Source organism: Castor canadensis, chromosome 13, assembly GCF_047511655.1.
Source record: "Castor canadensis chromosome 13, mCasCan1.hap1v2, whole genome shotgun sequence".
In the NCBI taxonomy this organism is placed as follows: Eukaryota; Metazoa; Chordata; class Mammalia; order Rodentia; family Castoridae; genus Castor; species Castor canadensis.
This window is the reverse complement of record NC_133398.1, coordinates 106165483-106179483: the sequence shown is the minus strand read 5'-3', so window position 1 is coordinate 106179483 and position 14001 is coordinate 106165483. Positions and strand designations below refer to the sequence as shown.

The following is a 14001-nucleotide window of genomic DNA, read 5'->3' as shown; positions in this document are numbered from 1 at the left end:
TGTGCTTTCTGACAATTTGGCAATTCTCTCCCAGGGATTCTTGTCTCTGAGGACTTCCCTGGTGTTATCTCATTTATCCTCACATAGGGGCCAATCCTTGAGCCGAGCGCAGGAGGGGGCCGTTCTGGGGAGGAGGGCGGTCTGAGCTCTGACGTGCTTCTCCCAAGCCCAAGGGTGGTCAGCATGCGCCTAGAGGATCCGAGCCCAGAGAAGGACGAGGCAGGCACGCGAGGGGAGAAGGCTGCCCAAGAAGAGAGACGTGCACAGGAAACGCTGGCGTCGCCACACGCTCACCTATAAGTTCTAGCCGGTGGTCAGTCAACTTCAGACGGAAATGGTCACGATCCTGACGCTGACCTTCGTTGCTGCCTGCTCGGCAGGTGCCCTCCCAAGCCCAGCCCGCTGACCCGGTTCAGTGTCTGTCCCTGCTAGGTCCCGGGGCTCACGGAGGCGACACATGGAGTTTGCCCGCCGTTCTGGGGAGTCGAGCGAGCCCCCATGTGGAGTGATGAATGGGGGTAGCATCCACGCGGGGTGAGGATCCTGCCCAGGTAAGATGGGCCGGACTGGGTGCTAGGCGGGCGGGGGCGCCCGGAGACTGGGGAGGGGGGGAAGGGACGGTGGGGAAGTGGGCGGGGCCGGGACGGGCAGAGGGGCGGGGCCGGGGCGGCGGAGGAGGGCGGACGGGGCCCCGCCCCCGCGGGCCGCTGGAAAAGTTTGCGCTGGGACTCGCGCGGGGGCAGAGACTGAGCCGGCCTCGACTCGAGCCCAGAACTGAGCGAGGAGGCAGGACGAGCCCCAAAGGGACCGCAGGCCAGGAGGGACCTCCCGAGCCCCGAGACTGGAGCCTGAGCCGAGGAAGCGGCACCCACCCCGGCACCGCCGTGCGCCCCCTGCCAGGATGCCTGTGGCCCGAATGCCCTTTCCAGACGAGGTGAGCCGGCGAGACTGGTCCTGGGGGTGCGCAAACACCGAGCACGCGTGGAGTGGGCTGGGGGCACCACTGGATCCACTTTTCAGACAAAATTCCAACCGACTCAGGGCGCGATAGTGACCTGGGCGCACGAGCGCGCTGCAGCCGCCAGGGCGCTCCACATCAGCATCCCCCCTCCCCCGCCCCGTCATCCACTCCAGTGACCCAGCCACCGCAGGGGCAGAGGGGCACAATTCCTTTTCAGCTACAACTGGAGATTTTTAAGCGATCTGAATCTGAAAAACCCGAATAATGTTAGATGGCTGGACATGGAGAAGTTCACGTTTTCCTTGGACAGTTAAACACTTAGGTGCCCTCCTAGGAGAAGTGGGACTGGGGGTCGGGGAGGGATGTGGCCTTTCTTCTTTTAGGTTATGTTAGCCACATTCCAGTTTTCTAGCAGTTCTCAAACAAGACAATTAGGGCTGTAAGGATTGGAGCTGGAAGACAAAGTCCCCGCAATTCAATAATGAGGTTCCCAGAGAACTGCTATCTTACAGTCAAAACAGATAAAGCCTAGGAAGGCACTTTGCAGATTGTAACTGCGGGGTCTCTGAACTTCTCCCCACCCCCTCCTCCCCTCTGGCTTCAGACACTCCCAATGGCATATTTCCTTGTGGTGTTTTTATATTTAGATGGAAGAGAGGGACTTCTTGTGGAACTTTAAAGGGAATGCACTTGATTTGAACATTACAATAAGGAAAGATAGTAGCACGAGCAAAGGCTCTCCCCTGTACCAGGTACCCGTCCCTAGCCAGAGCTCTGAGACCTCCTGAGTTCTGCATGTTTCTACAAGACAGACATTAGAAAGCTTGGCTGTTGTAGATAATCATATGCACGTAATTTACCCTTTCAATATTTTTTTTTCATAGATGGAAAAATCTTGCAGATAGGGTTAACAAAGCTATTATTCCTAGAACGTACAGTGGAGGATTATGTTTTGCAGGTAAATGACTGACAAGAATGGCCATAGCCAGAGCTGGTTCTCTAACAGGTATAAGTGGTGGTGGTGGTGATGGTGCATGTTGTGCCTGTGGAGTTGTGGAAGTGTCCAGGTCTATACATTTTCCTACTTGATGCAGAGCTCAATGCTGGGATAAATAATTTTATTGCCTTAGTAGAACCACACATTGGGTTTTCTCAACCGCAAACCAGCCAACATTCATATTGGGCCTACTAAGTGAATTATGGTGTACTTCAAAGAAGCATGTAACTGCTGTTCTAAAAGCAGCTTAGCTTACAAGGCTGAGAACATGGCACCATATTCCACCCTAAGAAGGAACTCTGTGATTGATACATGGCATCTGCTATGAACACTGTTCTCTGACACCAGAGATGTAACCTGCAAGCCAGCCCTTCACAGCTTCTCCTAAGATACAGTGAGAATGATGTCATAGCCAGTTTTCATCTCTGAAAAATACATTTTCCTCTTTACATCTGTGAATTTTTTGAAGTACAGGACTCTCATGATTTTCTACCTTATTTGGATGACAGAAACTCCCATTTCCTGTAAAAGAAGATCTAAGTATTGACATCATGACTGATTTCTCACAACTGAGGAACCAATTTTCCTCTTTCTAGAAATTAAAATACTTAATTCCATGGTATCACTTCCATCTTCTTCAACACCCACAGTTTATTTAAATATTTTTATGACAAAAATAATGAAAATTTGAACATGTCACAAATCTTGAAAAATATGGGGTTGCCTTGTGGTAGGAGCCCTTTTCCTCTGCCAAAGCCCAGGGGCCACTCTTTTTTTTTTTTTCTTTTATTATTCATATGTGCATACAAGGCTTGGGTCATTTCTCTCCCCTGCCCCCACCCCTCCCTTACCACCCACTCCGCTCCCTCCTTCTCCCCCCCACCCCCTCAATACCCAGCAGAAACTATTTTGCCCTTATCTCTAATTTTGTTGTAGAGAGAGTATAAGCAATAATAGGAAGGAACAAGGGGTTTTGCTGGTTGAGATAAGGATAGCTATACAGGGCATTGACTCACATTGATTTCCTGTGCGTGTGTGTTACCTTCTAGGTTAATTCTTCTTGATCTCACCTTTTCTCTAGCTCCTGGTCCCCTTTTCCTATTGGCCTCAGTTGCTTTTAAGGTATCTGCTTTAGTTTCTCTCAGGGGCCACTCTTAAGAATTGCCCTACTGTGGTGTGTGTGTGGCCTGAGCCTTTCTGTGTCTTCACATCTAGCTTCATAACTCCTTTCTTAGCAATTTTGGATCCGGTTCATGTGATTCCTTTGCCATGCATTTTCTGTTGAATTGACTGCCTGAACAGATTTTCTATAGCTTTTGGAGATAATGTGATATTTGAAAAACAAAAACAAATATGGTGAATGGAATTCTATCTAACTTTAGTTTGTAATACATTTCAATTATTGGTTTTGTTGCTGCTATGGGGCAGAAAGTCTCCTTCTCTCCCCTCCCTCTGCATTCTTTTTATGAGTCCAGGCAATGGCCCTGGGATCAAGTCAGTGAAAAGTTTGTTCCATGGAGAATGAGGCATTAGTGGTGGGTGTCCCCTGTCCACAAGCTGTGCTGGTGTCAGCTGCACTGAGGCCATCAGTCAGTTGTCCATGCTCCTTGGCTTTGAAGGTTCTACCCCATTTCCCTGGCTTCAGACTTTTCCAAATATTTCAATAAAGCCCCTAGAATGGCATTCTAACATTTTGCTAGCATTGTAGCTAGATGTGATTGGGCTTAGAGCCTATTAGAGAAGCTCTCACCACCTCCTAGTTAAAGGACAAGGAGGAAGGTGACAGCCTGCCCTGATAGGGTGGGCTGGAACCAGATGACCTGGACATCCAGCTCAGCCAGGATTTGCCACTAAGGATGAATGCCCCTCCCCCAGTCTCAGTTTTCTCAGAAGGCATGTGCTGTTGTGGGGACTAGATGTGACCTGAGGGACCACAGATGGGCTTCTTGGGCAAGATGCCTCCTTTTAGCTGTATGTCTTTAACTTCCTTACAAAACCTATTTCTGCACACCCGCATTTGTTTTGTGGAAATCATGGTAGTAATTAAATCTGCCCCTTGCTGAGAGTGGGCAGAGTAGAGAAGGTTTGAAAAGATGCTGGAAAGTGGGGTGTAGGGTGTGGGGGGTGGGTGCAGCAAATTTGGTTGCCTTCCCATGGGTAAGTCTGGAAGACCAGGTGGACATTCGCAGGAAGATAGTTGGATAGATCTGTGCATAGAGCTGTGATGGCATAGATCTGTGATGGCATCTGAGACTTGTTTGCTAAAGAGAAGGACATGGGAAAAAGCCACCAGGATGCTGCAAGCCCCACTAGACAGGCAGGGTCATGTCCATGCTCTGAAGAAGAAAAAGTAAGCTATCAAGTCTCCACCTGACTTCACAGGTTGTCATTCACAGGGCGCTTCACTGAAGTGTCAAGTGCAGGAGGCTGTGCGTGCCAAGCCCTCATTTTGCCACAAACTGTCTCTGGAGGCAAAGCGAGTTCACCCAAGAAAACCAGAGCAGGGAAAAAGACTCATTAGCAAAGGAATTTTGCTGGAGTTGTGAAATGGCCAGCTCACTATTTGTTTTCTAAGTTCTGGTAAATGAATGAAGAAAGAAAAAAAGAAAGGAAGAGAAGAAAACAGAAAGAAGAGAGAGAGAGAGAGAGAGAGAGAGAGAGAGAGAGAGAGAGAGAGAGAAGGAAGGAAGGAAGGAAAGAAGGAAAGAAAGAGTAAAAGGGAGGAAAAGGACGGAGGGAAATACTTTCCAAGAAATTTTGCTTGTTTGTTGGCAAACATTTAATTTCATTTATTTGAACAGTGAAGTAGTTGGTCTCCCAGGGAGGACATGCCTTTTAAAAATACAGTGTCCTGAATCTGACCAAAGGAAATTTCTTTTTTGGGGAGTGGGGAGTGAAGGGGAAAGGCTATGCTTTGTAGAAATATTTTCTTTTTCCCCCTTTTTCTTCTTTTTATAGTTTGTTTACTTTTTAAACTGATGTGTGGAGAAAGTGAACCGTCAGTGTGGAAAGCACATCTGGAATCCATCTGGCTCCTCCCCACCTCCCCTGGGGATGCTCCTTTTGGCGTGGGGGAAGGTAGGCATCCCTAGCGCTGGCAAGGTCTAACTTGGGGTCATCCACTGTGAAATAATTTTCTAGAAGGCATCTTACTCCTTCTTGACAAAAGAAAACGTCTTGGTGCTAAGATGCCTTGGGGTAGGCTGTGTGACCTGAGCTTAATGAGGCCAACGTGGGTCCTAAGGGAAGTCCAGAAGTGACAGAGGCTCTCACTAAACAGAGTGACTGAGGATGCAGGTGCTGCCAACCATGAAATACTTCAGTCCCTGTCAAAGCCCAGGGAGGAGGGTGAGGAGTCTGCTCGGGCTGTCGGGGACCCATCAGTGCAGGACTTGGAAATGAGTACTGGATCCTTGCTCACCCTCCAGCAAGGATCTGTCAGGGAATCTGCATTGGTTAGACCACTGCGAGTGAGAGAGAGCATCTCTACCCTGGAGCTTGCCTGGACCTCTGCGTCTCCTGGAATGTGTTTCAGCTTTCCGAATGCAAACATCATCAGTCCGCACATAGCTGTATTTCTCAGAACTGGGGTCTCTTTTTAAATGTTCAGGAAGAGCTTAATTAGCAGTCAAACTTACAATGTCACTGCCAGCTCTGGACACTTACTCTTTCAAATAGAGTAAAATACAAGTCTCTCTACCGCATCAGTCTTCCCCTTAGTGGGGACGCTCTTGTCCCTCATGAACATCCATTTTGCAGGATGGACCGGACAAGTACTCACTTCCAGGAAGCCCAGCACCTCTGTGTCATGGTTAAGGCCTGCCTTAGATTCCAGCAGGCCAGTCAGAAAGCAAAGGTGACCTGCAAAAATTCAGGCATGTGATTGCAGAGAGAGTGGCTCAACCAATGCTAGCAGCACTACTCCCTGAGAAGCTGCAGAAGCAATTAACCATGTCCACAAGCTGGAATAAATAGTGGTATATGCAGCCACATGCTGGGTGGGAGAAAAAGGACTTGCTTGCACCCACAGGCATGACTCCCGGGAGCGTCCTGGTTAGAGAAGTGTACTAGGCAGCTGTCTCTGTGGGCTCCATTTATACAAAGGGAAGAAGCAAGCTGACCTCATCTGAGGAGAAGTCCACACCAGTCATCCTCAGGGGTGGTGGTGACCAGGAGAGGCACTAGGTAACCTGAGGAATGGGGCCCATCCTGCTGCTGATCTCACAGGTGTTAAGGTTGTCTGTGTGGCAGGCTGGCCTCCCAGTGTGATGTCCAGAGCTTCAGTGACCAGCAGTGGCAGTACTGAGATGTCCCCACCTTGCCCTTAGCAGATGAGGAGAGTGGCACAGTGAGAGGGGCAGAGCATTCTTCCCACAAACTCAAGGCTGGCACTCCACAAGACAGGAGGGGAGGGGAGAGGAGAACTTCTCCATGACATGATTTGCTTGTGTGCAATAACCACAAGCAAAATCAATCCAAAATCAATCTGGCCTTTGATTTTTAGCCTAGCATTTAACTCTCAGGGTGGGGCCACCTTTGTAAATATTACTAACCAGGGGAAATATACCTTTGGATTCCAAAGACAACCAGATATCTTCCAGTCATAGAGAATTCATATTTAACAAAAGCTATTCTGTAAAAGTAACGCTCCATGAGTGATTAATATTTCATTAAGAGAAACAAGAATTCAAGCATTAATGGGAAAGAATGTCCATGGTCTCAATGCATCTCTGGCACATCTTCCATTATTTTTACTGGGGTTATTGGGTTGCCGGTTACTTGTTTTTATTGTTTGCTTATTCTTCTTTTGCTCCGTTCATCCCTATAAACAGAGATCGGTGGGGGGTGGGGTGGAAAGAAGAAAAAGATAAGCGCTTGCAGAGTCTTGTGCTCTTTGTCCCTAACAGATCCTGTCGGACCTGGTCGATTTAAAGGGACTCACTTCCCTTCTGTTCACACTTTTGGCAACATCCAAGGTGTTCAAAACTTCCAAGGGAGTGATGGGGTGTATAAAGTGGGGTGTGGATTACAGTGGGAGAAAGTGGATACAGGAGACAAGCTGAGTCAGCAGAAGAACAGTCTGAATTATAAGCATACCCGCATCACCTGAAACGCTGAGAACGTGGTGTCATACTGAGTGGGAGGCAGGGCTTTAGGCGTTGACATCGGAGCCACAGTCTGTCTAAGCTTGCCAGCTTCTGGGACAGAAGCCCCTGATGGTGGAGCAGATAGCCCAGGGACATGTTGAGGTAAGCTGGCACAGTGGTGGCATAGATGGCACAGCTGACAGCCTGGCAGGGAGGGGACAGGGCATGGGACAGTCCCTCCAGCATCTATGCAGGTCCATTCAGCATCATGGTGAAAGCTGCAGCCCAACTGCTGTGGGGGGAACAGCGCCCACAGGACATGGCACTGGGTGTGCTCTTTGTCCTAGCAAACCCAGGAGTTGCCCATTTGGACATGGAAATAGTAATTCTCCAGTCACTGATCACAGATAAAGAAACATGTGGACAAGCGATAATAAAGCCACAAGCGTCTCTTGAGCATCTTTTAATGCTGGGACCGAGACTGTGAACTTCAGTGTGTAGGTGAGAGTGTAAAATAAGCTATCAGGCAGAGTCCACATGTTAGTGGGTTCATAGTCAGTGCTCAGAAAATTTCAGCTGCATATTAATTCTACTCTTTAAAAGAGAGCTTGCAATTTTTTTAAGTGACTTGCAGCCTCAGGGGAAATTCCCTGGGGGAGGAGGGCTGGCCTTATAGCAGAATCTGACTTGGGAGTTTGAAGGACAGACAAGAATTAAATAAAAATCAGGAGAGGCGAACATGGGAAGGGGCCAGTAAGAAAGCTGCCCACCAAGCTGTCCTGTCTGGGTCCAGGAAAACCTGCAGAGGCCCAAGGTCCTGGGCTGCTGGAGAGGTGTGCCACAGTACAGTGAGCTCAGAATGGCAGGGGAGGTCTGAGCAGGTGACTCCCTCCATCAGCAACCCAGCTTCAGAGCTGGGCTGCATTCCTTTTTGAAGTTAAAAGAGGACCTTGGCCAACATATAAAGGTTTCTGCCAGCATGTAGCATTCAAGCTGACTTTGACCTAAGCCCTCTGTGATGCCATGCAGACAGCTCTCCTGGAGGGACAGCGTGGGATAGTTCCAGGCAGAACGCAGATGGCACTTCAGACAGCAACCAGGGCTTCCAAAACTACCAGCCCCTCCTAGTTCTAGGACACTGGAAGAAATCTCTGCAAAGAAACCATGTCTGTCTTTTCCTAATCTTGGAAAATCCAAGATCTTCAGAGTGATGTGGGAAGGGAAGGGCTTGGATGGTGTCTGTGGTCTCAAGAGCTTCTCAGTCTCACAGCAAAGCCACCAGCAGGAGCCACTGTTATTCAAAGGCCTCACTGGACCTAAATTTATATGTGGAAAAGCTCATGGACAACAGAGGCCTTCAGATTCTGTTGGAGTTGGAGGCTTCTAGCAAGCACAAGGTCCTGAGTTCAAGCCCCAGTACTACCAGAAACAAAACAAAACAACTTCAGATTCTATTGAACCCCAAAATGCAGACCCCTACTTTGTTGCAGAGCAGTTCATCAGTCTCTGAACCAAATTTAGGGCTGCAGGTTAAACATTATGAGGGTAACCAAATCTTCACTGAATACAAATAGTGGAGTATTTTAAATTAACTTCATTTGGTCTTCATTAGGTATTTAAATATTCAAATAATTTTAATTTTAAAAATGTGAATCTATGGAGGAGATAAAGGTGAAGGAATATGTTTGATGGGTTCACATACTTACATGAAATAGAGTGATGAAACCTCTTGCAAGGGCTTTAGGTGGGATGGGGAGGAGGTTGTGAGGGAGATGGGTGGGCAATCTAACCGATGTACAATGTAAGGCCGTTTGTACTGGCACAATGACTCCCCCCAGTACAACAAATATATCCTAATAAAAATGGAAAAAATGTGAATCTAGAAAGATAGTTTTCAGTCACACATAGAAGCTAAAAAGTTGATTTCACAGAAGTAGAGGGAAGAACAGCGGTGTCTCGAGATTGGGTGGTGGGGAGGGCAGTGGAAGGAGGTTGGGTAAGGTGTGCAGAGTTTCAGTTGGGTACGGAATGAGTTCTAGTGTTCTATAGCAAGATGAGGTGGCTCTATAGCAATTTGTGATATGTCTTATAAAGAACCAGAAAAGAGGAGTTCAGAACTTCCCAATACAAAGAAATGATAAATGTGTAAAAAGGTGGAAATGCTAATTACCCTGATTTCGCCATTAGACATATTTATATATTGAATAACCACTCTGCACCCCACAAATATGTACGTATATTGCGTGGTAGTAAAAGTAAGACAGTCCACTGGAAACAACTTCCACCTTAATCGCTGGGTCAGCATCATCTGTATCACGGGAGGCTGATCAAGATTAGCACTGGGGTCAGGTGGACGCATCCAGGAAGTATCCCAGTCAAGACCCTGTTGACCGGGTGCTGGACTCACTGCCTTCAGGTCTCATAGGGCCCCCAGATACACTGTGTCCTCTGGCCTAGATGCATCGACGCAGTTATACTTAACAGTTAGGCCTCTGGTTTTTTTCATGGTGTTAGGGATAGAACCCAGGACCTTCTGGGCTCCATGCCCAGCCTGGACCTCTGCATTTAATCCATGCTCAAAGCTCAAAACTCACATGGCGTGCTTCACTTTCCTTTTCTTCCATTTGTACGGGTTTGTATTCCTTCCTCACTGAGCTCCAAGCTCAGCTTTGCACAGTGAAGTGGTCACATAGGCCATGCTTAGCCTCAGGCTGTCCTTCCTGCCATGGCTGCATGGTCAGGCCTCAGGGCTCTCTGATAGATAGACCAAAGGCCCATCCAGAGGAAGTATGGGCACCTCCTAGTATATCTCCCCCAAACTCATCAGGGTGGTCTCAGAAGTCCAGTGGGCACCATTCTGACTCTGTCCTGGGTTTTCTTGTTTTGTTTTGTCCTGAGACAATCCTGTTTGTCCCTGGATAACTAAGGGTAATGGTTTACCAGCTCCCTTGTGGTGGATGAGGGCTAACCCGTTAGCATTTCTTGGTGCTTCGAAATATCCAAGTGGAAGCTTTATTTGGGGCTCTGTGTGCCTTGATTACATGAATAAGTAATTCGTGCATTAAAACTCTACCCTGGTCTCTGTCAACCACTTACAAACTTGGCTTGTGTTTAAGATCCTGCTCTGCAGCCCTACCCAACCAATGCTTAAAGCACTGTTTTTTGCACGGCTCCTTATGTGTTCACTTTATCCACGGGTCCCACTCCTTTCATCTTGTTACAGGAGCCTGTTTTCATCATCCTTGCTGGAGTCGGGCCTGCACTTATTCCCAAAGCTACTGTGGCAGCACTGGCTGTCCTCTGAAATGAATGTTCCCTGGGCGCCCTCTTGTGGATTGTGGAGCTAACTGTCCGTCAATGCCAAGGGATGGCAACCACAGTCCGGCCACGCCCCCTGCCCATCTTGGGGAATGAGACTCTGCTGGCACATTACAACTACGTGGGTAAGCTGGAAGGCAGGCTGCGGGACCCCCCCAAGGGCAGCACACTCACCACCATCCTCTTCTTGGTCATCTGCAGCTTCATTGTCTTGGAGAACCTGATGGTTTTGATTGCCATCTGGAAAAATAATAAATTTCACAACCGCATGTACTTTTTCATTGGCAATTTGGCTCTCTGTGACCTGCTGGCAGGCATAGTGTACAAGGTCAACATTCTGATGTCAGGCAAAAAGACGTTTAGCCTGTCTCTGACGGTCTGGTTCCTCAGGGAGGGCAGTATGTTCGTGGCTCTCGGGGCATCCACCTGCAGCTTACTGGCCATCGCCATTGAGCGGCACTTGACAATGATCAAGATGAGACCCTATGACGCCAACAAGAAGCACCGTGTCTTCCTTCTGATTGGGATGTGTTGGCTCTTTGCGTTTTCGCTGGGCGCCCTGCCCATCCTGGGCTGGAATTGCTTGCAGAACTTCTCTGACTGCTCCACCATCTTGCCTCTCTACTCCAAGAAGTACATTGCCTTCTGTATCAGCATCTTTATAGCTATCCTGGTGACCATCGTTATCCTGTATGCACGCATCTATTTCCTGGTCAAGTCCAGCAGCCGCAAGGTGGCCAACCACAACAACTCAGAACGGTCCATGGCCCTGCTGCGAACGGTGGTGATTGTAGTGAGTGTGTTCATCGCTTGCTGGGCCCCCCTTTTCATCCTCTTCCTCATCGACGTGGCCTGCAGGGTGAAGGAGTGCTCTATATTGTTCAAGGATCAGTGGTTCATCATGTTGGCTGTCCTCAACTCTGCCATGAACCCTATCATCTACACGTTGGCTAGCAAGGAGATGCGGCGTGCCTTCTTCCGGCTGGTCTGCAGCTGCCTGGTCAGGAGCCAGGGGGCCCATAACTCGCCCATGCAACCTGCACTCGACCCAAGCAGAAGCAAATCGAGCACCAGCAACAACAGCAGCCACTCCCCAAAGATCAAGGAAGACCTGCCCCGTGCAGCCACCTCTCCCTGCATCACTGACAGAAACAGAATGCTTCAGAACGGGGTCGTGTGCAAGTGAACACCTTCATGAGGCCATCTCTACAGCCACACTCTTATTTATGGCACTTCCCTGTGCGCCCCTAAAGACTTTGACTTGGGGAATCTGCTTGATGTGGCCCAACAGCCTGCCCAGTGTGGATGTCTCCCGAGGAAGGGACACAAGGAGTTGCCATCTACTTTCAATATAGATGTGCCTTGTCTGTTTCCTGCCCCAGCATCTTCAGGATGTACTCAGCTGCTGACATTATCTCCTGCCTTCCACTGAATCCCAGACATCACTTTCCCTTGTTGAAGGAGAGGGAAGGTAGTGATGCAGGATACACATGATGATTTTTGATAACTTCACACTACATTTATTATGCATAGAATTGGTGCTCATATATTTATCCATGACCATATTGTATGGGATTTGTGTTCCAGGCGTTTGCCAAGTGGAGGCCACATAACTATCTATGTAACTGGTTCTACAGATGTGTTCTGACTACAGCACCAGGAACAAGGACATGGCATGATTAAGTGGACATGCCACTCCCTGCCTCCCTGGAGTGATCTGAGATCTCATGCTAGGCAAGGTTTTAAGGCTTCTATATTCATAGAAAGGTTTGTCCGAGGCCAGTTTAGATGTGTGGAGGCTCCACCAAGGAGCTGGGGCCGTGGGCAGTTTTGAGAGCAGACACTGTCCGTGACTGTGAGAGCCGTGAATTGTCAGAAAACATCATCTGCCTGTTGATGCATTACAGTTCAGAGAGCTGAACTGTGATGTTTCCCACATGATACCGAAAGATTTCATTGCAACATCAGCTGAGCCTATGTCACTCCGTTTACAAAGGAACTGCTCAGAAGACATCTTACACGCTCCTCGCCAAGGATTCCACACGCGGTACACAGATGAGGTGTGAACAGGTGTGTGGAGCTCGCATGTACACACCACTGCTGGGTGAAGTGCTTTGTAAAAACACCAACAAACACAATCGTCAAAAGGATTCTCACCTGCGGGAGCCTCATGAGCGTCCCCTAAAGTCTTGTAGGTTCAATGAGAATTGTGCCTTGTTAATAACTGAATGAGCAGTCTTAATGACTTTCTAGAAGAAATTTATGCGGGAATATCACCTGAGGCACGTACTCTTATTCGGGACTTTTCCATTGTCCACATGCTCACCAAAGACTCTTCCTTATAAGACGACATAGAATGTCATCTGAGAAAGGCAGTGCTCTGTGCAGCCATTCTTTTTGTTTTGTTTTGTGTTTTTGCTGTGTTCTCTACATCACTGAAAAATAGCTGGTTCTCTGGTCACATAGCCTGAGAAACTCCAGGGCACTCCAAAAAAAAGGAAATCATTAAGGCACCAGGTTTAGGGGAAAAATAAATAAATAATTGCATCTGGGAGCCAAAATGCATTTTCACATGGAAAATGAAATGACTTTAGGACTTGGTCTGTCCTAATTTTGAGTTGCTTTGGGGGTCTTGGATCTCTTGGGCAAACAACACTTTGCCCGTGATCCTGAGTATAAACGTCAGCTCTCATTCATTAGCCACACCCACTGTTCCCACTAGGAGGTGTCCATGCTTGTGGTGTGACCTAGGGTCCTTAGCGAAAACTCAAAACTTTTAAGCAATCAAAATTTAAAATATACTAAAAAAGTAATTTGCTCGTTTGATATATGCAAAACCCAATCACCTTTGATAGCCATACACACCTTCCTAACTGGCTAGCCAGCTGGAGATAATTTAGAAGCAGGGCATGTCAAAGCCTTCACCCTGAAGGATAGAAACAGGGTTTCAAATGCCATAACACAGAGAACCTATGCATCAGGTCTCATTGCCGTTAACCACCTTTACTATTTCCAATGTGTGTTTGTGAAATAAAACTGAAAGCCTTCATATAAGCCCATTCTTGAGAGTCCACGTGGTAGATTGTGCCCATGCTTTCACACAAGCTCTTCCTAATCACCTGGTACCTTTGTCCTTATTTGGGAAATAAACACTTAGCACCCCCAATCACCTTTTACCTTTATCCCTCCCCACTCTCATAGATGGTGTTTTATTGAAGCTTTGGTGTACTGGGCACTATTTGTACCAGCTTTGGAAGATCCCACTGTTTTGAAGAAAAGGACCAATACACAGCTATTTGATAGGAGGAATTTGTGAGAGCCGTTCCAACAGTACAGCCAAAGTCATGGGATCTCTGGTTCTGCTTCCATGGCTGTGATTTATGCAAGAGTTGTGGACAGGCAGAGCAGACCTTTGCTCTAGATTTCTCCTTCACAAATAAAAGTTTTAGCCTCTCTGTCCTGTGTCCTTTGAAAAGAGCATCTGGTGTTTGGCATAAATATATGTTCTGATGGTAACACTTACTACAACTGATTCACCAAAGAATGCAGCCGCCTGGCTCATCTGTCACTTCTGATCCTTGTCAAGGCCATGAATCCCCAAGGGTCCCTCCAGAGCACTCTACTAAGCTGCCACTTTC

At 47.9% G+C, this 14001-nt stretch overlaps 1 protein-coding gene across 2 annotated transcripts; it reads left to right on the top strand.

Moving 5' to 3' along the window:
* Positions 1-797: 797 nt before the first annotated feature.
* On the top strand, positions 798-13818 carry LOC109675956 (sphingosine 1-phosphate receptor 3). Of its 2 annotated transcripts, XM_074052422.1 has the most exons (3): positions 821-934; positions 4917-5036; positions 10269-13818. In XM_074052422.1, exon 3 carries the CDS (start codon positions 10413-10415, stop codon positions 11547-11549), a length of 1137 nt encoding a protein of 378 aa, XP_073908523.1. In that variant the 5' UTR covers positions 821-934; positions 4917-5036; positions 10269-10412; the 3' UTR covers positions 11550-13818. The 2 variants fall into 2 exon arrangements, with proteins under 2 accessions (XP_073908522.1, XP_073908523.1); XM_074052421.1 differs by lacking the exon at positions 4917-5036 and having other exon boundaries at positions 798-934.
* Positions 13819-14001: the final 183 nt, after the last annotated feature.

Bases quoted from the DNA above. Each gene is read 5' to 3' on its own strand.
- LOC109675956 (XM_074052421.1), top strand. From the start codon at position 10,413: ATGGCAACCACAGTCCGGCCACGCCCCCTGCCCATCTTGGGGAATGAG.